General features: G+C 29.7%; 4 protein-coding genes across 8 annotated transcripts; 3 read left to right on the forward strand and 1 right to left on the reverse strand.

Annotated features, from left to right (window-relative positions):
* The first annotated feature begins 501 nt into the window (after positions 1-501).
* On the forward strand, positions 502-7,138 carry LOC138937694 (PAX3- and PAX7-binding protein 1). Of its 3 annotated transcripts, none has more exons than XM_070304208.1 (16): positions 502-540; positions 690-936; positions 1,255-1,433; positions 2,193-2,352; positions 2,663-2,762; positions 2,918-3,075; positions 3,171-3,528; positions 3,642-3,831; positions 4,827-4,947; positions 5,117-5,305; positions 5,398-5,597; positions 5,671-5,821; positions 5,987-6,182; positions 6,286-6,484; positions 6,622-6,740; positions 6,859-7,138. In XM_070304208.1, the coding sequence occupies exons 2-16, from the start codon at positions 762-764 to the stop codon at positions 6,908-6,910; spliced, it is 2,547 nt and encodes an 848-aa protein (XP_070160309.1). In that variant the 5' UTR covers positions 502-540; positions 690-761; the 3' UTR covers positions 6,911-7,138. The 3 variants fall into 3 exon arrangements, with proteins under 3 accessions (XP_070160309.1, XP_070160311.1, XP_070160312.1); XM_070304210.1 differs by lacking the exon at positions 502-540 and having other exon boundaries at positions 547-936; positions 3,171-3,253; positions 3,329-3,528; positions 6,844-7,138; XM_070304211.1 differs by lacking the exon at positions 502-540 and having other exon boundaries at positions 547-936; positions 3,171-3,253; positions 3,329-3,528; positions 6,859-7,135.
* A 1,023-nt stretch (positions 7,139-8,161) lies between these two features.
* Positions 8,162-16,367, forward strand: LOC138937564 (uncharacterized). Its single transcript, XM_070303947.1, has 22 exons — positions 8,162-8,201; positions 8,515-8,747; positions 9,018-9,263; positions 9,395-9,550; positions 9,657-9,799; positions 9,969-10,116; positions 10,207-10,391; positions 10,492-10,811; positions 10,965-11,140; positions 11,259-11,476; positions 11,777-11,996; positions 12,094-12,295; positions 12,377-12,593; positions 12,713-12,870; positions 13,172-13,314; positions 13,444-13,577; positions 13,752-13,878; positions 13,948-14,130; positions 14,211-14,540; positions 14,637-14,892; positions 15,056-15,335; positions 15,538-16,367. The coding sequence occupies exons 1-22, from the start codon at positions 8,189-8,191 to the stop codon at positions 15,707-15,709; spliced, it is 4,260 nt and encodes a 1,419-aa protein (XP_070160048.1). The 5' UTR covers positions 8,162-8,188; the 3' UTR covers positions 15,710-16,367.
* Positions 16,368-16,409: 42 nt separating this feature from the next.
* On the reverse strand, positions 16,410-20,466 carry Mh (maternal haploid). Of its 2 annotated transcripts, XM_070303948.1 has the most exons (5): positions 19,981-20,466; positions 19,355-19,509; positions 19,164-19,272; positions 18,935-19,054; positions 16,410-18,482 (listed from the first exon to the last, which is right to left on the reverse strand). In XM_070303948.1, the coding sequence occupies exons 1-5, from the start codon at positions 20,068-20,070 to the stop codon at positions 16,929-16,931; spliced, it is 2,028 nt and encodes a 675-aa protein (XP_070160049.1). In that variant the 5' UTR covers positions 20,071-20,466; the 3' UTR covers positions 16,410-16,928. The 2 variants fall into 2 exon arrangements, with proteins under 2 accessions (XP_070160049.1, XP_070160050.1); XM_070303949.1 differs by lacking the exons at positions 19,164-19,272; positions 19,981-20,466 and having other exon boundaries at positions 19,355-19,425.
* Positions 20,467-20,820: 354 nt separating this feature from the next.
* LOC138937938 (tRNA pseudouridine synthase-like 1) lies at positions 20,821-22,787 on the forward strand. 2 transcript variants are annotated; one of them, XM_070304651.1, is made up of 6 exons: positions 20,822-21,188; positions 21,333-21,461; positions 21,761-21,895; positions 21,968-22,114; positions 22,176-22,410; positions 22,499-22,787. In XM_070304651.1, the coding sequence occupies exons 1-6, from the start codon at positions 21,142-21,144 to the stop codon at positions 22,775-22,777; spliced, it is 972 nt and encodes a 323-aa protein (XP_070160752.1). In that variant the 5' UTR covers positions 20,822-21,141; the 3' UTR covers positions 22,778-22,787. The 2 variants fall into 2 exon arrangements, with proteins under 2 accessions (XP_070160753.1, XP_070160752.1); XM_070304652.1 differs by lacking the exon at positions 21,761-21,895 and having other exon boundaries at positions 20,821-21,188.
* Positions 22,788-22,833: the final 46 nt, after the last annotated feature.

The following is a 22,833-nucleotide window of genomic DNA, read 5'->3' on the forward strand; positions in this document are numbered from 1 at the left end:
GTGGCTGTGGTCATTTGCAAAGTGATCAAATAGGACACTCCCGAAAAGAGTCGTAAGTCGTAAGTAAATACGCGACCATGTAACATTCTTTCTGAATGAGCTCTGTTATGCGGCGTCTACAATAGAGATTTTAAGCCCTAAGCCTTAAGAAATTGACCAATCACAGTCAAGTATGAGAAGAATACTCGACTGTGATTAGTCAATTTCCTAAGACTTAGAACAACGGATGTTATTAAACCCGATTAGGAGTGACGTGTAAACGTAGTCAATGTTAGGAAGAATTCACACCTTGGCAGAAAAGCAGAAAGCAAAAAAACAGAAGCCAATCAGAACTCGTGCTAGAAAAGTAGAAGCCAATCAGAACTCGCGTTGAAAATAAGCAGTACATTCTGTTTTTTGTAGCGCGAGTTCTGATTAGCCTCTGCTTTTCTGTTTTCTGCTTTTCTGCCAAGGTATGAATCCGGTTTTATATTTCATAATTGAAACGTATGTTCCGCGTTCCATATTCCGTGTTCTATCCAGCTTCATCAGCTGCCCACGGTTTGCATAAATTTCTGATTTGTTTCGTTGAATGTCGCGAATATTAATCGATATATAAGGAGAAAAGTTAAACCCAACTTATATTCAGATTCGATGACGTGTAGTCCCCTGTAATGCGATACATCCCGCTTTTTATCCTATGTCTTTAGCTTGCTTTGCTGTACGAGTATACGAGCGGTAGATGATCGTTGTTATCGAAGAGAGAACGTCTTATTGATACAATGTCATTATTCAACAAACCGAAGCGAAATATACGCCGACGTCCTTTCAACGATGAGGATGAAGATAATGAAAACAGAATAGAGGTGGAGGATGCGCAACCTGTCAAAATTAAGACGAAGAAGAAGGATAAGCCAAAGCAGACGCGCCTCAGTTTCGGAGAGGAGCTGGAACAAGGTGTGTATATACACATACACATACACATACACACACACACACACACACACATACATATTGCTTTCGCATGCACAATTACTGTGCATATTAGTAAATCTGTTTTCGCTTTTAATAAAAATATAATAAAACATGTAAAATAAGATTTTACAGGGATATCTTCATAACTGCGATAACAGGAACAAAGACAATGCTTTAATATAGCTACGTTTTAATATATAGAGACAGAGTAGAGATGCTGTGCCTGTCAAATCTATTATTATTAAATGTTATACGATAGAATATATTTTGATTGAAATTGAAAATTGAAATAAATTGCAGGGGACGACGGAGAAGTTTTTATAGTCAAGAAATCGTCGAGGAGCAAAAAGCTGATGAAACAGCTAGATCACGAGAGGAAGAAAAAGAAAGGTGAAGAGAAAATGCAAATGGACACTGAGCAAGCGAATAAATCCATTAAGCAGGAAAAAGATTTAGAGATAAAGACAGATGATCTAGTAGTAAGCTATCTCTATGATGTTTTATTATTATTAGCATTTCTTCAATTTAAGTAACTTATCATTTAATATAAAAGGTGTTTTTTACATCTCTCTTCCTAATGTATTGACTAATGTTTCAAGATTTGGAACAACTGTGGGAGTACAACAAGAAGACATAGTTATAATTTAAATATTATTTTTCACACAATGTGTTTTATGTTTATAAATTAATGCCTATGTATATCAAAAGCATTTTACTCACAGATACAAAAGTGTTCTTCTTTTTTTTTAAATTATTAAAATTAGACAAATACAAATTTGTACGTTATGATCACTTGAAATATCATATTTTCTCTAATAATTTTCTATCTTATCGATTACATGTACAAGCAAAAGATATGTCTATGTTATAAAGATTTTGTTTTGAGTGCTCCTTGAATTATCTCTGATCTTAATTCTTTATTATCTATCTTGAGTGTTGATATATACACAATCTCTCATCTTGCAGTAAGCCGATTTTATTATAAATTAACACAATTTTTGGTGTAGATATTTTTGTATCTTAAATATTGTGTTAATGTGAATACATTTATATATTATGTTAGTGAGAGTAAATTTATATTAATTTTAGAATAATGTATATTAAATTGTACTTTTTGCAAATCTTTTCTTTTCGTAAAAAATTTCCAACATGTGATATATTTTCACATATTTTGTGAATTTTGTCACTTGTGTGACATTATGTATCTTTACTAAATGATGAATAATCTTTATTGCTAGGTTAAAATAAAAAATACAGGACCTCTGATTTTGAATGGACGTGCTGCGTTGGCAGCAGGAAAGGATGACTATACATCGGATGAAGAGGAAGATGAATCTTGCAGTCACAAATTTCGGAAAAATACAGATAAAGCTGAAACTGTTAAGATATTACTTGAAAGTATGTAAATTTTTTTTATTTATATAAGTTACAATATTCTAAATATGAATACTGTTACATATGTATTTCCAGCATTTTAATTAAATGAAACATTTTATGTGTTTATTTAACAATCCATATCTTTTAGATGAAGCTGAAATAGAAAGAAAAGCATTTTGCTCTGCATTTTATTTTCAGATATTAAAACTAAGTGGTATTATAAATCATGTATATGTTATAAAATTATTGGCATATTATTTTGATTTGATATAGTAAAATATTTCTATATTTCTTAAAATGTGATAATATTATAATTTTTAATATTATTTAGGTGGATGTATACCTGACGCAGCTATGATCCATGCAGCGAGAAAGCGTAGACAGAAAGCAAGAGAATTAGGAACTGATTTCATTCCTATTGAAGAGCAAAGGTCTATTTCTTTATTAAAATTTTTAAAAATTATTTAATAAATGGAAAATTTATATATACATCTTACAATATATTAGTCATATATTTATTATTAATACTTTCTTGTAACAAATTCATAACTTATTCAACAATTTACTTGTAACAATTCATTTGTAGTGATGACAAGGGCAAGTCCAGACTAATACGAGAAGAAGATCATGATCGAAGTGATGATGATGATTCTCAAGACCGACTTGATATGACTGTCAATACAGAAGCACGTGATAAAGAAAAGAGGAGAGAAGCATTTCTTGCTTCTCAAGTTCCAATAAAATGTGAGTTTTTAGTTATAATATTTATCTAAGCAATTATATCTTCCAGTTATAATATTGTAGTTAGAAAATGGAATTTAGAACGCATTTTAATTTAGTTTCAGATAATGAAAGTGAACACGAAAATGAAGAAGAAGAATGGGAAGCTCAACAGATACGAAAGGGTGTAACCGGCGCTCAGGTAAAAATAGTTCAACAAACACTAAGATGTAAAAAAATAAAAAATTTCCAAGCAAAAAAATCTTCTGATATGCAGATTGCAGCGGCACAGCAGGATTCTATGCTACAACAACAATATACAATGGGTGTGAATGTTAATCAAATGATAGGATCTGGTGTATCTTTAGAAATGGTATTAATGCCTGCACTGCCACCACCTCCATCCATTCAACCACCAGATCCGACAAAAATTGTACCCCTTACACCACAAGAAGTTGTGGACAGAATGCGCGCAAGGTTTTATATATTTTATATAAAGTTAATGTACATTTTAGGCTTTAAACTAAAAGAAAAAAATAGAGTTTATAAAATCAGTTTATATTTAGAGTGCATATTATTGTTGCTTAAAGGTTGGACAGTTTGAAAGAGGTACATAGACGGCATCAGCAAGATCAGGAGCGTTTAGAACAAGAATTACAGCAAACCGTGAAAGAATTGGACGAGGGCGAAGTCCGTACGCCGCATTACGCACAACGCTTCAGATATTACCAAGAGTTGCGTGGGTATGTCACTGACTTGGTAGAGTGTCTTGATGAGAAGGTGGGTTGATACGCTGTCACGTTTGATTTATGTGCACTGGGGTTTATCGTACAGTATGTGCGGCTGGCAGAGATTCTCCAGCTTCAGTAAAGTACCAGCAATTTTATATAATTAACCATTTAAAATTTCACTATTTGAATTTATTATGCAAAATCTCATTATATAAAACTTACTCATAATTATAAAAGCATTGGCCAAATCAGATTTGATTAGGAAAATTATGCTTTCAGTTATTATAACTATATGTATATATTTCATAAACAAAATATATGAAGTATAGGAAAAATTTATGATCTTTTGCTTTTTTGATATTGTAAACTAACTCAATTTGATTGCAACGAATCAAAAGATTCAAATTATACTACTTGAGAAAAATATTTATTTAGTTTGTTTTTATTTATTTATTTATTTATTTATTCAGATCTATTCTTTGAAACAGATTACAAGCATTATTGCAATTATCATTTTAATCTAACTTAAATTTGAAGTCAAAATTCTGCAAAATAAACTTGGTTGGCATAATTTTTCATGATTTGTTTTCGTGAGCATCTCAATAAAAAAATAAAGTAACTAATCTTTTCAAGTAGTTTTGTTGACGCTCCTTTAAGTGCTAAACTAAAGAGGATATGTATATGTAATACATGTCTCTCTATTGCCGGGGGTCATTATCTTCTCTGTATTATATATTACTTTCATACATACATACCTTAAAAAGATGAAATTTATTATATATATAAGAACAATTAATACAAATTAATTTGATCGTGGTAAGTAAATAAATGCCTATTTATCATTGTAATATATAAACAAAATTATCATAAACAAGTTTTTTAAATAATAAAATTTACCAATCAAGACAAAAAAAGAATTAATATTTTTCAAATTTATCATCTCTATCATTATATTACAAAATCATTAAATTAGATATGATCAATATTAAGTAATGGAATATATTTATATTGTGAATTTACTTAAATATATCATTTTTTTGTTAGCTTCCTCTGGTTATCGAATTGGAGCGACGCTGGTTAGATCTGTATGGCGAACGCTCGACCGAATTGATGGAACGGAGACGACAGGACACGAGGGATCAGGCAGAAGAAATAACTGCAGCAAGTCAGTAAATACATTTCTATACTAATCAATATACATACAATTGATAGAACTTGATATAATTGATGCAATTATTTTTATTTTGTCCATTTTTATTTATTCGATTTATTTAAGTCATCCTTCTAATCGAAAAATTGTATAGAAAAATTCTACAATCCTTTTCGTTTTATAGGAGGTCAGGCTATGAGAAGAGGACCGGAAGTAGAAGCTCATGTACGACGAGCTACAGAAAGGGAAGGTAGGAGAGCCCGTCGTAGAAGAGCGAGAGAATTAGCTTCAAATTTGCCAAAACATATCGATGGCATGTCTAGTGACGATGAAGTTACTGAGCAACAAAATCTCGCATTTAAACAAGCAAAAGGTGATAGATTTTTGATATTCTTCCCTTAAAGTTTCTTATTTACACTTTTAACATACAATTCTTATATTATACATTTTTTCATCATATTTCAGATGACGTTGATAATGATTGTAAAAATATATTTTCTGATGTCATGGAGGAATATTGTACAGTACGTGGTATACTTTCAAAGTTCGAATTGTGGAGAGAGACGGACATAGACGCGTATACAGAAGCTTATGTGTCGTTATGTATACCGAAAATTATTTCTCCCATTATCAGATTACAATTAGTTGGCTGGAATCCAATTATGGTAATTTATTTATTCTTCTCGACAAGATATAGCATTATTAATTCATAATTAATGTTTTGGACTGTTCTCGTAGGAAAGCGCTGACATAGAGAGGACAAAATGGTACAATATATTGCTTCTATATGCTTTAGATAGCAAAGAGACAGAGGAGTCGTTGAAACGAGATCCGGATGTTAAATTAATACCATTCACAATTGAAAAGATCGTAATTCCAAAATTGACATGTAAGGATTATTCTTTTTATAGTTTTTATAATGTTGTTTATTAATGTAATTTATAAAACTGCATGTGCTAAGAATAAAATAATATATTTATAAATCTATTTATAATATACTTAAAAATTTTAATTTATATTTAATATATAATATATTTAATATGTTATTTTTTAGCTATTATTGAAAAGATATGGGATCCAATGTCGACATCTCAAACTTTACGTCTTGTAGGGGCTATAAATCGTTTCATCAAGGAATACCCGAATTTAAATGATACGAGCAAACAATTGGAAATTCTATTTAATGTTATTTTAGATAAAATTAAGGCTGCTGTTGAGAATGATGTTTTCATACCCATCTTTCCAAAACAGTCAGTATATTCTATATATATAAATATATATAAAATTAAGTTATTGTAAATATTTTTCATAATTATATCTTTTCGCTAACTTTTATACACTTTGCCATTCTAGAGTTTTTGATACAAAACATCAATTTTTCCAAAGACAATTTGCAATGGCCGTCAAGTTACTGCGCAATTTATTAAGTTGGCAAGGTCTTCTTGGAGATATGCAGCTAAAAAACTTGGCATTAGGCTCACTTTTGAATCGTTATCTTCTGGCCGGATTACGAGTTTCTTGTCCAACTGATGCTTTATTTAAAGCAAATATGGTAATATATTTGACATATGTATGTTTAAAATATATTTAATATATATAAAATTACACGAATTATTATCGTGTTGAAAGAAAAGTTTAATGCTTTAAATGTCGGTTGTAATGAATAAAATATTTATCAATGTATATTAGATCATGAGTACGCTACCAAGAGCATGGCTACAAGGGGAAACTATAGAACATCTCAGAATGTTTGCCGCCCTTATTCAACAGCTTAGCGAACAGTTGGATCAAGCAAATCCTGCACATAAGTAAGTGTTTATTAACAATATTTTTCCGCAATTGATGACACATTTTTTCGTGTCATGAATCGTCCAGAGTCTAGAATATATATATTTACGCATCTAAAGCAAGGTTCACATGTTGCAGTGAAGCCTGGGAATACGCCAAGTCCATCTTGAAAATAATTAAGCCATTGTAATACGTTAATTATATTATGTATGTATCGATAATGTTTTATCAAATTTTTTGCTTTAGACCATATATATATATATATATATATATATATATATATATGCTTGTTAATAGTTTTATACATATAATACAGCAAGATCTTGTACATGATGCATTAAAGTAAATTTTTAAATGTATAGTGTATACAACGAGATACAATTTTGTATAGTAATAAATTAAATGAGAAATAACTTAATGACATGATACATTTCCCAGTTATGAGTGTACATAAGAGACAAATGGAAAATAAATACTATATTTAAGCATTCAAATCTTGCCTTTAAGAAATTATCTCGCATTTTTATCATCATTAGAATAAACTAGAATATGTGCAAAAGAATGTTTGCACATATTATTATTATAGAGATGACAATTTTGTATACATGTAAGCATGTATATGTATATATATATATATATATATATATATATATATATATATATACACATATATATTTTATTATAGACTATGTATATATATATATATATATATATATATATATATATATATATATATATATATATATTCTATAATAAAATTAGTTAAAACATGTATATTATTATTGTATAAAGTTTGTTATAAAGCAAATTTAATTTCGAAAGATATAATTTAAGCAAATTTATAATATACATCTATGTGTATAGAGATGACACATACACTATATATATATCATTTGAACGAGTTAATCAATTGGACGCGTATATTTTCAATTAATTATATTTTTCTGAACATAAAATATAGATAATAAAAATCTTTTATCTTCTAATGATAATAAAACTATTAAAAAATAAAATTAAAAAAATTATGCCAAATATTGGCTTATTTCCTCAGAAAAATTTATCTCTATATTTTTTGAACTCTTTTGTACTTGAATTAATTATATAAACTTTATATAAATTATAAATTACTAATCTTTACACATAATTTATAATTGTAGAATTGATTTATTGCATATATGCTTCAATCTATACAAAAAATATGCGTAAATTAAGATACTTTGTATGTTATTTGTGTTATGTGAGAGAAGGAAAGAAAAAGGATCGGCAATATATAACATTCGTGCGAGCCACACATACACATATGATTGAAGATAATATGCTGAGAGTAATTTATATTTATATACACACGAATAATCATGTATGTATTCGTAGGTCACAATGATAAGAAATGGTAAGGGTCATTCTTTTATTTGCATGAAAGTTTTCTTTCAACTCACTTTTGAACAACAACTACGAGATCAATTACATCATGCAATTCATGGGTATACGCTTATATTATTTTTTATTTTATATTTTATTGCATTTTTTTTCTTTGAAATAACAAAGAAATAATTGAAATTTGTATTATTGCAAGCAAGATATATTTATCATAATTTTAATAACTATTATATATATATATATATATATATATATATATATATATATATATGTATATAATACAGAAAAATATCTATTTATGCATTCTTCTCTATATTTCATATTCGGATTAATTTTTCTATTAACATACGTTCTTCATTAAAGAATAGAAAATGATATTTTTTGAAATTTATGTGAAAAAAAAGTCTTGTTTTACAGATTCTAATCGTATATCCAGATTAGAACAAGGAATAAGAAGAGCACTATTCATATTCTTACTTTTGAGCAATGGAAATGTTGCGCAGAATTTATTTAGGTCCGGCAAAGAATACATATATTTTTACAACGCTACGTCGAGTACTGGTGTGTTAGTGCCCTCCAATGCAGCTTCTTCATGGAACTTCAATGGCAAGATCGTGATTCAGGCGGAAGATGACTACGTCACAATACAGGTGTTTAAATAAATCATAAACATACAATTTTGTCTATATTTATATTTTTCCGTTACAAAAACTATATAATATATATATATATATATATATATATATATATATATATATATATATTAGTTCAGTCAAAAAGTTAAGGAATGAAAAAGAAACAAAAAAATCCCTTAACTTTTTGACTGACCTAATATATGCATATACTTTTTTTAAATTATTTTATTATATTGTATGTGTGTGATTTGATATAATATATCCTGAATGTTTTTTTCTTATTAGCTGCAATCGTTGAAGACAAAAATGTGGAATGGGAATGTAAAGGAGTCAAGCAAAAATATCGATATCTATGATAACGCTATAGAACTTTTGAGGCCTTTCCGAATGTCATACAATAAAGGGCTCATCGAGAACTTTAGCGTTGAAATAGAACCGGTATGGGCGACGAATATAAAACGTAGCATAGCTGGAATTTTACAGTTGGATCTTTCTAATTTGGAGAAGGAAGTCGCGTTTCATTCTAGCGAGGTAAGTAAAGAACATTTGTATAAATGTGCACGCAAAACATTGTATAATGACTGTGGACATTATTCTAAACACACACTCATGAGAGTTTAATATTATTATATATATATATTCAACAGAATCATGATTTACAGATTAATCATTATGGAAAATGTAATATTGATTATGTTATAAACGTGGAGGGAGATACTCGTTTGGTGAGGAAATCGCTAGATCCTCGGATATGTACTGGGCATCCGTGTCGTAATTGGTCCAATGTTCCTAAAGTACAGTGTACGGACGAGGATCAAGTATGTTATTGCGTTGAGATATTATATATCTTTATTTATTTGGTTGACATAGAACCATGTTATGTTGTATGTTATATAATATGTTCTCTAATACTAAAACTTTCAGAATCCTATCCTGAAAAGTAGCGAAAGAGTGTATAAATTGAAAATCGATGGATACATTCACGATATTCTTTTCGTTAACGCATCCGGGAGTATCTATGTGCAACCCTTTCAAAATATGGGAGAGGCGCATTATCATTTTGTTCAGTACGTTTTACAACTTTCTTATGTATACATAATTGTTTTATTGAATATTTCTTATTATAAATAAAAATATAAGAAATATCTTTATACTATATAGCTAGATATTTTTTTTTCTCTCTCTCTCTCTTCTCGATAATGTCAATGAAATAACATTGTTTTATATTATATATAGGCAAACTATTGAATTAGCTTCAGTGAAGGATATAACGAATAAGATAGTTACTAATAATTTACGAACTGCTATTCTTCAACATGAGCTACCTGAAGCAGATCTGACACAGGGCAGAGGTACTCTGGACAAAAGTTTTATTTTTAAATCTGTAAGTTTATATATATATATATATATATATATATATATTTTCTTTTTTTGCCTTTTAATTACTGTGAAATCTTTACTAATTTTATTACAGATAAGTCGATTATTGGACCGTTTGAGCCACAGGCTCGAAAATCCTGGTTTGGATACCGAAATCCATAATCTGCACAACACAACGATATCCGTGCTTCTCTATTATTTAGATATGTTAGATCATGTTGATCTAGGAAAAGCCTATAATCGTATCTCAGGAACTAGTTATAAAGAGGAAACGATACGGTATTTACATTGATTATTAATTATTTATTATTTATTATTCCATTTCTTTCTTTTCCTTCTTAATCTTTAGAATAAATTATTATATTATGCTTTATTGCAGGAATATGTTTCTCGAGGTACTGCCGCAAGTTGGGAGTAAAGAATCCGCTCTTTTCATACTGGATCTTATTCAGAGTAACAAGGTATCCGATATATCCGCGATTCAACTTCTCATGCGGCTACCACTTCACTTGAGAAGACCAGACGCTCAGTTGTTGGTCAGTTTGCAATCGCTTCTTACGCTGCCGAGCAAGATTTCCGCGGAAGTGCAAAACACCGCGATTCTCACATATGGAACGTTGATATATAAAACCTGTTTGGTGCATTGCCCGTATGAGATGTTGGACGATTACGTGCGTCTCTATCTGGATAAATTCACTGGTATATATAGAGTGTGTGCTAAAACGACCAAATATTCTTTTGATAGCAGATTGTATGACGATTTATATACCTTATATATTTGTATCTATTAACATATCTACGTTACAGTTTCCACATTGTTCAGAACTATACTATATTCAATTCGTATTACAGAAAGCACTCGATACGAACAGAAGATGGTTTGGCTGGAAGGCTTGGCGAACATACAGCTTGGTAGAGTAGTTGAGTTTTTAGAGCCAATAGCTAGCGGCAACAATGCTGAATCGCGGCATTTTCGGGCACTTGCAGCTTGGGCTTCTATTCCTACAGCACCGTTGAGACCAGACGTGGTGAGCGGTTTATAATTAAGCAATCTCTATTGCATGAATCTGTTTTATCATTCAAGTACGTTTTTGTTCGTCACTATGACATAATGTTTGATTATATATAATAATATATCCTATGCAGATGTATCCTGTGTATTGGCCAATTTTGATTAACAAAACCGAGCATTTAGAGATGAGAATTGCTGCGTTAACTTTGCTCGTCGTGTCTAGCCCTACACCTAATAGATTAATATCCCTGTATTGGTACATGCAAAGTGAGCCCAACCAGCACTTGTACAATTACTTTTATACAATGTTAAAATCTATGGAACGTACCACTTATCCTTGTTACAAGCGCATGTAAATATATACAAACTTATTAATCATAAGCAAAATAATAAGTAGCAGTGTTATCCGAAAAAATATTAATTTCTATATCAATTTATAATTTTATATTATTATAAAATATATAAATCAAATGCAAAAAATGCTCTTAATTTATATTATATTATATTATGTTATTTAAACAATATAATTTATATTGTTCAAATGTGTGACATTGTTGCTATTTTTTATTAATCTATTTAACATGGTATGCATTTATTTAAACATTTATATATCTGATTTTAATCATTAATTATCACTATCGGGTATTTACAGAGGCAGAATCGCGGCACAATTCAGCCGCGTACTTCGAAAACCGTTAAATAGCGAATATCTTATTACCGGTAACTATCTGATTGATTATCAAGATTCGTCGAGGAGATTTGGTGCTATATTGCAAGGCATTATCATAGCCAATCCTTCTACGAATATTCCTGAAGTAATTTATGTAACTCTAAATAATTATGGCAGTGGAACACATATTAACCACTTATCTGTAAGTACGCTTTTCAAAGCCAAGAAAGTTTATCTCGTATATTTCCGTAAGATGCAAATATTGATAAATTTAATTTTTTTTGGTACAAAACATTAAGTTGTACATCAAGGCGGAGGGTGTTTTCCACTCATTAGCAACCTCCTTTGACAATCCAACAAACATCAAAGATATTCTCAAAGAGTTCAAATTGGATGAACAAAAAAAAAATTCTGTGCATTTAGAAATAATTGCGCGTATTCAAGAAAAAACAGTGCTGTGCGTTCACTGGAATGAGACAAAGATAGTTGAGGGGTTGAAGTGTAAAAGAATTAAAATTTATAATAAGATGTATAGTTATAATATAATGTTACCGTCTCATTCATGTATCTATAATTTTTTAGATTTGTCTTCTTTATGGAATGATCTATATTATATGTATTATAATATGGAATTTCATGTTAATCAACAACGTATAAATGTGCCATTAATAATAGAATCGATCCAAGCGACCGATCTCGGTACTAACGTTAGACTCGTGATGACGGCAACGTCTTTGTTTTCAATGAGAGGAAATTTTACACGCGACTTTCCTATACGAAATAATCATGTTATTTTACGGTAAGGACATATATTTTATATATTTATCTCAAAATTTTGCTTTATATAATTATTTATATTTAATAGCGCCTTTGGTTTTTAAAATATTCTTTTTATGAATTTATGAATATATTTTTTAGCACATCTGTTCATGGCATTGAAACGATGGAGAATTACAATCCATTGATTGATTTATGGCATAGTGCTGAAAGGGTTCAGTCACTACATGGATATCTTCCTATTAACATTACAATCGGATTAGAAGAACGGCCATTTATTTCATACAATGCTCTAGGAGGTATAAATCCTATTTTATTAACAAACTAGTGATTTATGTAATTTTCATTATATTTAACATTCACAAAAAAAACTGATTTATATAAATCTTAATTCTTTTCTCCTTAAACAGTAAAAAAATCCTTATAGTTTTAAATCTCTCTTTCTCTCTGTCTCTTTGCCTCTCCTTGCCCTCCCTGCCCCCCCCCCCTTTCTCTCACTCTCTCTCTCTCTCTCTCTCAAAAGTACTTAAGATTTTATAAGTATCTTCTGGTTTATATTCTTTATATATTCTTTATACTCTTAAAATTAATGTATTACAGAACATCTTAAGACAGGAATTATAGCACATGTTAAAACGCTTACAAGCATTAGAGGTGCAAATGTTAAATCGAAGTTGGAGCGAGCTTGTCATTCGTGTCCTGTATCATATACAGTTTTAAAATCGTCTAGTTCTAATCTGCAAGTAAATATTACTTTGAATGTGGTATACTTTTTTTGTTATTTAAATTTACGAATGTATAAATTATTTTAACGATTTATAATAATATTAATGAATATAATCTTTTTACATTCTTCTTCCTTTTTCCTACAGACAGTGAATATTTTCAACATTGAACTTCCTGAATTAGGTGGTCGGCTAAAAGCAAACATATTTGATTGCGAAAACACAATGCTGTACAAAACATTGATTGACGAAATTTGGTTTTCTCATCAAAGTAATTATCTGTAAGTAATATATACTATTTATGTATTTTTATCTATATTTATTACATTAATATATATAGTATAATAAAATGTGATTTATATTTATTATAATAATAAAATATTATAATTCATTGTTGCATCATACATTGCGAAATAAATCTTAAATCAATTGCATTGATTTTCGTGATTATATAGAACCTGGCCAAGTATGAAATTTGTTTTAATCGGACTACATTTCTTTGATTATCTCACTTACATGTCACCAAGAGGCAGCTGTGGATTAGCTGCTTATGTCGAGGCAGTTAAATCGGCACCATCACAGGTTAATTATTATATAATATATTTATTATATATCTATTTATTATACATATATATATATTTTTTTTATTAGACGAAATTGGAATATTTGCGAAGTGAAAATCGCCATATTTTATCCTTGATACACTACAACTTACAATCTTCGCAAATTGTTCATCAATGGTTTTTGGCTGCGTTATACGAAAGCACTAGCTGGCTATCAGATGTTATTAAAATCAAAGCGTCCAAAGTCGTACCTGGTGCACGCATATTTAAGGTAAGTTTGAAGATTTTACATCTGACAAGAAAGTTGACTGTATGTATAGCCGAAAAATTAAAATTTATTGATTGATTTAGTTTTGTGTTGAGATCGAGAGACACATGCCATGGCAATGGGAGTTCTTGAGTAATGAACCGAGCGATTCGTCTCGCATTAAATTAAATATCATCTGGGGATTGTCCGATTCCGTGAAAGGAAAATGTAGCGGATCTTCTATATCGATAAACTTAATTGGCGAAATTAGTTGCAAGCAGCTCGAGGAAAGCAAAGAGGCGAACTGGCCTTATGGCGAGTGTAAGAAAGAATCTATTGGAAAAAAATTCGTTCCTTACACGAATTCTTGTTACGAAGCGTCAAGAGAATTGTCAACCTTACGGAAATATACGATCTCGGCGCATTATGAAAACGTAAGTAAAGAAGACTAATTGTAAGTACATAAGCAAAAACTTTGCGAAATTTTACACGCAAGTTATAATAACGTAATAATATTATGAATACAACAGTTACCAGAGAGTTTGTCCAAATTAGTCTGGAAAATGTACGCTTTCTATGATCTAATCGGTGGAAACAGTAGTAATGCGAGAAAGTCTGATGAAGTTGCAATAACTGCAATATTTCCGAAAGAATCAAATGTTGGCGAACTGCAACTCAACGGAGACAATATTGCCATTGAATACGATTCGCGCTACATTGATTCTTTTCTGATCCGAACGAGAATTCATAAATATATGGAAATGCTTTTATTCAGAATGTTTTCTAGTAAGTAATTATATTAATCACATAGTAATTATCAATATATTTCACTGATTATTCTAATTTAATAATTTGCGCAATTCTAATGCAGATAATGATGTACATTTTATGATATGTGTTTTATGTAAATGTGAAGAAACTGTTTAAATTAATGTTTTATACTTTATAGGCACATGTATCATAACATCAGACTCAATAAAATCCGGGTACAATACAGTGTATATTTTCGCTGAAAATAGCGAAGTGATATTACTCGGGCAATGCTACGATGAGAATCCTAGACTCGCGTTAACCGCATCCAATGGTATGCACGGGATCAACGTTAATTTGACTGACGAATCGGGAATTATACGGATTGTAGCTGATATGGATAGAGGAACCTTATATAATGCTACATCATCAATAAAATTGCAATCTGATTATGTATTTCATACTTTAGGAACTAAAATGTAAGTAGAGAAAATAATTTCTAATAAATATGAAGAATTCAAGCACAAATCTATAATTTGTAAATAAATCTATATATAATCCACCTTAGATATGTGTGGACGCGACTTTATATTTACAATGAGCTTTACAAATTATAGAATTATATATCTTGGCTCTTCAAACATAATATTAAAAAAAAAGATGATCTATTATCATGTATAGGATCAAAACGGGCGGCAAGGCAATTGATATCCTGCTACCTAATATTCTTTTATATATACATTGGACGCAAGAGCAAATTTTACTTTTTTTCCCCAATCACGTGCTAGACTTCAGCTGTGGAATATGCATGATCGATCATTCCAACATCGACAGATTATATGAGAAATTATAATTTAATCTACAAAACATGGTGTGTATATGATATATATATGTGTGTGTGTGTGTGTGTGTTATATATGTATGAGACACGATAAATTTTATTGATTTTTGATATCCTAAGAAAATCCGATGTTAAAATATTGCGGAATAAAATACAACAGTTTTTTTATTTGTTCTCATTTAATATATATCTGATAAATAGTATAGTGTACACAAGAAAAGGATATCTATATAATTGTTATTATGGCTAGGATCTTCGATCATTATTATGGTTAGGATTTTAATCGAAATCGATTGATTGATCAGTATCTGAAATTTCCACACATCAATCACACTATTAGCAATAATGATTGCTAACCATTTAATAATATAAAGCTGAAAATCTAAGCCATATATATAATTATATGCTACTATATTTCTCATTTTTTTAAATCGTAAAATACAAACTTTATCAAATAATGGGCACAGATCTAATACATAAAATTATAACTAGTTATTTAAAGCTTTTAGATTCTAATTGATTTTACTAGCCTTAGAGAGAATTGTTTATTATTTATTAAAAAATAATGCTAAGAATTCTAAGACAATAGAAAAGAGTTCTATAAAAACAAATATAATTTATTTATTAAGTTTTAAATTTATTAAACCGTTAAAAAATTATGTTATATTAAATTATGTGTATATATATATATGCAAATACATTATATATTATATAAATAATGTTGATAATTACACCCGATACAACAGATTCTGCTTTATCTCGTTTTTTAATCATAATGTATTCTTCAGAATTTTATTTTATCTACAATAAGAATATAAAGAAAAATATATATGAAAATTACCTTAAATTATATATATATATATGAATAAAAATAAAAAAATGTTTCCCCTCTTAGTCTCAAAATAGCAATTGTTTTTCTTTTTGTTTGCACAAGATCGCTTGTTCATATATATATGTGTGTATGTATGTATGTATGTACGTATGTATATTTAAATTATATGTTTTTTCAATAATTTCGTGTTTATAAAAAGAAAAAGAAAAAGAAAAAAGATATTTGTTTTGCATTGTAAAATTTTCGCCATTTATGTTTTTTATTATATTCTTCTTTATGTATAAAAAATTGTGTAAAAAATGAGGAAAGATATTTATTAAGATTATTTAGCTACATATCAAGATAAAAGAAATGCGTTATTAGCTCCAAAAAATAGCTTTTTTTTGTCCATAAGATCACTTATTCATTTTTAAGGCACATATCTAGATGTTGATTCATAAGGTTTTCCAAAATTATCTGCATACATACTGGACAAGGATATCTACTCTCCATATAATTATTTTCTACAACAAACTTATCATCATCATTCTGATCATTATCATCATCTATTATCATTGTCTCATCATTAAAAACACTTCCAATGCATTCTTCAAGATGTTCATTTAATGATATCTCAGGTAGAATCTGCATGTTGCAGACTAAACATTTGTGTTCGAGATCCGTTGCGTCGCTCTTACCAATGCTGGTACTTGCATAAGATTGTGTTTTTGGAGTTTCACTGTCTGTGGAATCACTCTCAATGATTATAGAATCATCCAAATGAGAACTAGAGAAACTATTTATACTGATTATACTGTCATCATGTGATGCACGAGAAGTAGAGGGAATGGCAGCTTTACGAACTGAATCTGCTTCCAACAGGCATTCATCAAGATGTTGGTTAATATCTGCAGATGGCAGCCTTCTGTTACAGACAGGACAGTTGACATATTCAGCCATCTCGTCTGGATTATCTAATCTTAAACGCTTATTAGGAATGGTATTTGCATCGACATTTTGTTCTATTGTTGATGTGGAGAACGTTCGAATAGGCAACATTAATTCCTCATTATTATTATTATTATTGATATTGTTATTAATTTCATCAATCAACGTATTATCATTTATTAGGCATGTATCTACGTGTCTGTATATATTTTCTAAAGTCATAGGTACGTTACACGTAGGGCAAGGTACGGAATTATTTCTTGGTTGACTTAGATTTACGACTGAATTATTGGCAGATCTCTCTTGTCTTGTGGCCAATGATGATTCTGATGATAAATCTTTTCTAGTTGATTCACACCGATGATTTTCATCGTCGTTTACATGCATAAATTTAGTCAACAGATTACTCTGACCGCTGTTACTACCTCCCAAAACACCAGAACATGAAAATGTAGGATTCTTAGAAACGTTTTTTGCATTATCCTTTTCTACTTTTCCACTCGGGCCACTAGTACCCCAACCGTGTACATTATTAATAGAGCCACCCAATTTTTTCATTCCTAATGACAAATCTTGAGTATTTTTCTCATTTATAGTACGAAATGAATTTGTACTACCATTATGATCTCTACTAGTACTAGGCATATCATTGTTTCTTTGAGTGAGTATTTTAGAGTCACTATGAATAAAAGAGACCTTCGAAGATGAAGGTTTAGCTGTTGCATCTATCGCCGGAGTATTCTTTGTGAACCAATCAGTGATACTCCTATTTGGTTTCTGATCTTTCGATTTTGTATTATCACTTTGTTTTGAATATGATTTAAAATTTTTCGGCTCTTTTATCTTTATAAACTCGCCATTGCAATTCCGTTGATGTTCGCCCCACCAGAAGTCTGATGGACCAGGGGCACGGTTCATACTACGTCGAACCGTACCAAAGAATGGTGGTCTGTGTTGACAAGGTCCATTACATTTCCACCAATGTTGTCTATACAATCTTACTTCATCATGAAAATTGTGATAAATCTGTAAATCAATATAATAAAAGACTATATTAATATATATGTAGAATAAAAGAATTTAGAATAAAATCTAACAAAATTATTATTACAAATATACAAATGAGATTATTTTTTGAGTCAAATCCAATTTATAATTCATATTTAAATAATTTACTTTCATATGATTTACTCAAAGTTTTTAAGTAAATGACAATTAGTAAATCAAAATTATTGTTTATATAAATATTATAAATATATTTGTATGAAAACTTTACGATGCAAAACAATTTTTTTTTTTTTTCATTTTTATAAACACAAATGATGTAATTGGTCAACTCAATTTATTGAGATTTAAACTGATTTCAACCATAATGATATGGATATTTTTAAGAATTGAGTTTAATGCACATTTTGTAATAATAGCCTGTTTCTTAATAATATATCATAAATATTAAGATGAATAAATTATTAACTCACTGTTATATTGGTTCCTGCTTCTTTATTTATCCTATACATATGTTTGCAGAAATTTGGTCCATGACCATCTCTATCACGATCATTATTTGTTAAGAACAAGTACGCATGAATCATCTCATGCTGCAATTTAATACAATAAAATATCATTAATATACATATAAAGAAAGTTCCTGAATTTTTTCTATAATTGTGTATATATTAATATTTAGAAATATTTAAAAATGTTTACCAATAAAGTTTCAACAAGATCTTTTCTTGGCCTGAGTTTAAGTAAAGGTGCACTGAGGGATATGATACATTCTTTATTACGCGAGTGAAAAGTGCAAACTCCAGCACAACTATAAATATATAATATCAGATATTATATATAAATGTTGATACAAACAATAATATTTTATATTTAAAAAATGAGATATTTACCTTTTCATTCTGTTACTCCACTTGATCTGAACAGGAGACAAAACATTCCGAAAGAAGCGTGCATTAAATTGTACAAACAATGTATGAATATTGGGAGTAGGATCAATAAATTCCAATGCCTTGTCGACCAATGTTTGTATATAAAAGGTATTCTCCTGAAAATAAATATTATTTTCCAATACAATGTATGCAAAAAAAAAAAAAAAAAAAATCTAGACCATATATTTGCTTTGTACAGAGTATATTTATTAGACACTCTTAACCTTAAAATTCTTTAGGATAAATGTGTAGAATACCACTCTTTTACACAATAACAGTGTAACGGATTTTGTAACTAAAAAAAAATTCTTTTTAATGGCAAAATAACGATTTTAATTATCATTATCTTTCGCATGCTATTACTTATTTTGCATGCTATAAAAGATATGTAGTTATAAAATCTCTGAAATCGGTGAGGAGAAGTGGATATTCCACATAACTTAGCAATAACTTTCTCTTTTCCAATTTTTTACAATTTATTAAAAGAAATATCGAGTGTTTAAGAACAAATTTTTGATACATTTTGAACAAGTTTTTGATACATCGATGCAATATATTTATGATCAAAATTGTTTAGTAATAAATACCTTTTCTAGATTAATTGCATTTTCTGTTACACCTAAACAATTGAGTTTTTCATGCATGTCATATGCCATGTGGAAATCTTGCGATGCCATTATTTTCTCTTATAGCCTTTGTTCACCTTATTTCACACGAGAAAAAATGATACTTTCTCTTTCTCTCTCTCTCTCTCTCTCTCTCTCTCTCTCTCTCTCTCTCTCTCTGTGATGCGCTTTATGGAAAGTTATTTATTGGAATATCTTATGTATCAAGTGAAAATAAATAGAGAAATATTTTTACATATTCCACAAAACATTTCACACGTTCGCACAATACAATTTATATCCATTTAAATCTAATGATAATTTTAAGAATCTTGAAACGCGACATGAAACGACAACACAATAACGACAATCGAGTGAGTAAAATATAGCATAGAAGAAGGACCAAGGACCGAGAGAAAAGAAGGAATGTGGAAGAAAGTTAGATGGCAAAACTAGTGTTCCGTTTTTCACGCATGCATTCCAGTGTAGAGTTTCTATATAGGCTGCGGTCGGGAAAACGCTAGAAATGCTTCGAAGCATTTGATTGACCAATCAGGACAAAAAGAGCAAAGATTTATTTATTTTGATTGGTTAATCGGTTAATGTAATGCCTCGAAGCATCTCTAGCGTCTTCTCGATCGCAACCATAATCAGAGAAGCGACATCGTTAGGTCGATATTACATTTGTCGTACGACGAACTTTTAAAGCCTAGTGATTGGCTGCAAAATAGAAACTTTCTCGAGTCTCTAGAAATTAGCTAATCAATGCGCTTAAAAAGTTGATCGTACGACAAATGTAATATCGGCCTTACTGCTTCAGTTTTTTTATGTACCCGGGCCCTAATACGCCCTTTAGAGATTTCATACTAAGGCTGCGTTCGGAGAGCACGATTTTAGCGCTATGAGGGTGCTCTGTTCTCGTTCAACTTTCAAAATAAGTAACAAAGATAGAATGACGCTTTTAGCGCTAATAGCGTCTCCCCGAACGCACCCTAATGTTCTTTAACCATACTTGATATATCATTGCGAAGCGAGGTTATGGAATTATTGAGTGTGATTGCTGTTAGAATTATAAGATTTATTGCTATTAATTACTATGCAATAAGACACTATTTCTCTTGCTTTCGTATATAAAAGGCAATTATGGTACGATATTTCCTTAAATTTTCGTACATTGGTACACAATACAGGTACAATACGAAGCATTTATATTTGATATAATCATATGTAACAAGTTCGTTTTTCGTCATTTGCGTCAAATCTGTATATATATTTATAGCAGTTTCATCTTTTCTTTTATCACGAAAACGTAACGTGACAATGTTTTCATAAAGGGGTTTGCAGAGACAAACTGGTGACAGTTTTATACGGGACACAGATTCTGTTCAAGGTGCTCTGGAAACTGCTTTATTAACTATCATACCAAGAAGCCTGATTAGACCATCCATATGTCTTTCTAGCAGGTAATTTCTTTTAAATTTTACATTTTCATTTATACAAGTTTCTATGGTAGTCTCTACAATCTGCAATATTTAATAAATACTACAGTATCATAATTATTGGCTAATAATTTGCATATTAAAGATTATAAATATATGCATAGTTCTATTGTGCGTAAACTATTTTGTTGAAAGAACTATCTTTTCCTTGACAATGATGAATATGATTGAATAATTGATTTAATTATTATTATTATTATTATTATTATTATTCTATTTTGTATTTATATTTTTTATCAAACTTTCAAAATATATTTTCATAGAACAGATGCTGGAGTTCACGCTTTATGCAACACATGTCATGTGGAACTTGAAAACAAATATAGTCGTGTATATAATACATCAGATATAAAAAAATATGTTAACCGTTATTTTGCTAAATGTGGTCATACCATCAGGTAGTTAACAAAACTGAGATTCATAAATTTTATTGCAATGTTTTAATACATATATAAAAATTCTTTTTATAGATTGCTGGATTGTATACCTGTCACATATGATTTTCATGCAAGGCATTCTGCAAAATCTCGAACTTATATATACAGATTTATGATACCGAAAGAATTTCAGGAGCAACGGATATCCCTTGCAGAAGCGATACATACCTTTCATCTTAGGTTTGTCATACGAAAAAAATAAAAATAAACATACTTTGTTTTAATAATATATGTCTTTCAGAGCATATGATTTCGATATAGATAGAGCGAAACGTGGTATAAAACTGTTTATGGGAACAAAGGACTTTACTACGTTTAGTGCAAAAAATGAAACAAAACATAAAATCCAGTATATACGTTCCTTACATTCTTTCACTTTGGAAGAGGCGCAACCTTTAATGCCGTTTGATCCACTGTCCGAAAATTTTACATATTGGCACTTTCTATGCAGCGGAAAATCTTTCTTGTATAATCAGGTAATATATTTTATTTATGAACATGTTATATTTCACTCATAAATAAATTGTATTTTGAAATAAGGATTATAAATGTTACTCTATGCAGATAAGACGAATGGTCGGTGCTCTATTTGCATTAGGATTAGGGAAAATAACAGAGAAAGATATTACTGTGATGTTACAAGTTCCTTCTCATTATAACTGGAATCCTCGTGTTACACCTGCATCACCGAATGGCTTACATTTATTGAATGTAGAATATGATTCAGATGAATTAAGACATTGTACCATACTAGAAGAACAAAAAGAGAAACTGCAGTTGGTAGAGCAAGAACAAGAATTACAGTTGGAAGACCAAAGGCAGAAACTTCAATTGAAAGAATGAAAAAAGAAAAATAATTGTTTAAATAAATATTAGAATATCGCAATAGCTGAAAAATA

This window comes from Polyergus mexicanus, unplaced genomic scaffold (assembly GCF_030449975.1).
Source record: "Polyergus mexicanus isolate NDT 795.1 unplaced genomic scaffold, iyPolMexi1.0 SCAF_11, whole genome shotgun sequence".
Taxonomy (NCBI): domain Eukaryota; kingdom Metazoa; phylum Arthropoda; class Insecta; order Hymenoptera; family Formicidae; genus Polyergus; species Polyergus mexicanus.

Excerpts from the sequence above, each read along its gene's own strand:
- LOC138937564 (XM_070303947.1), top strand. Across the intron at positions 9,800-9,968 it reads GCGCATTATCATTTTGTTCA|GCAAACTATTGAATTAGCTT; the intron begins GTACGTTTTACA and ends TATTATATATAG. Across the intron at positions 14,131-14,210 it reads CTGGTGCACGCATATTTAAG|TTTTGTGTTGAGATCGAGAG; the intron begins GTAAGTTTGAAG and ends TGATTGATTTAG.
- Mh (XM_070303948.1), bottom strand. The coding sequence starts at position 20,070 with ATGGCATCGCAAGATTTCCACATGGCATATGACATGCATGAAAAACTC. Across the intron at positions 19,055-19,163 it reads ATCTTGTTGAAACTTTATTG|CATGAGATGATTCATGCGTA; the intron begins GTAAACATTTTT and ends ATTAAATTGCAG. Across the intron at positions 18,483-18,934 it reads AAGCAGGAACCAATATAACA|ATTTATCACAATTTTCATGA; the intron begins GTGAGTTAATAA and ends ATTGATTTACAG.
- LOC138937938 (XM_070304651.1), top strand. The coding sequence starts at position 21,142 with ATGGTACGATATTTCCTTAAATTTTCGTACATTGGTACACAATACAG. Across the intron at positions 21,189-21,332 it reads TACATTGGTACACAATACAG|GGGTTTGCAGAGACAAACTG; the intron begins GTACAATACGAA and ends GTTTTCATAAAG. Across the intron at positions 22,115-22,175 it reads ATACATACCTTTCATCTTAG|AGCATATGATTTCGATATAG; the intron begins GTTTGTCATACG and ends TATGTCTTTCAG.
- LOC138937694 (XM_070304208.1), top strand. The coding sequence starts at position 762 with ATGTCATTATTCAACAAACCGAAGCGAAATATACGCCGACGTCCTTTC. Across the intron at positions 3,529-3,641 it reads GTGGACAGAATGCGCGCAAG|GTTGGACAGTTTGAAAGAGG; the intron begins GTTTTATATATT and ends TGTTGCTTAAAG. Across the intron at positions 3,832-4,826 it reads TAGAGTGTCTTGATGAGAAG|CTTCCTCTGGTTATCGAATT; the intron begins GTGGGTTGATAC and ends TTTTTTTGTTAG.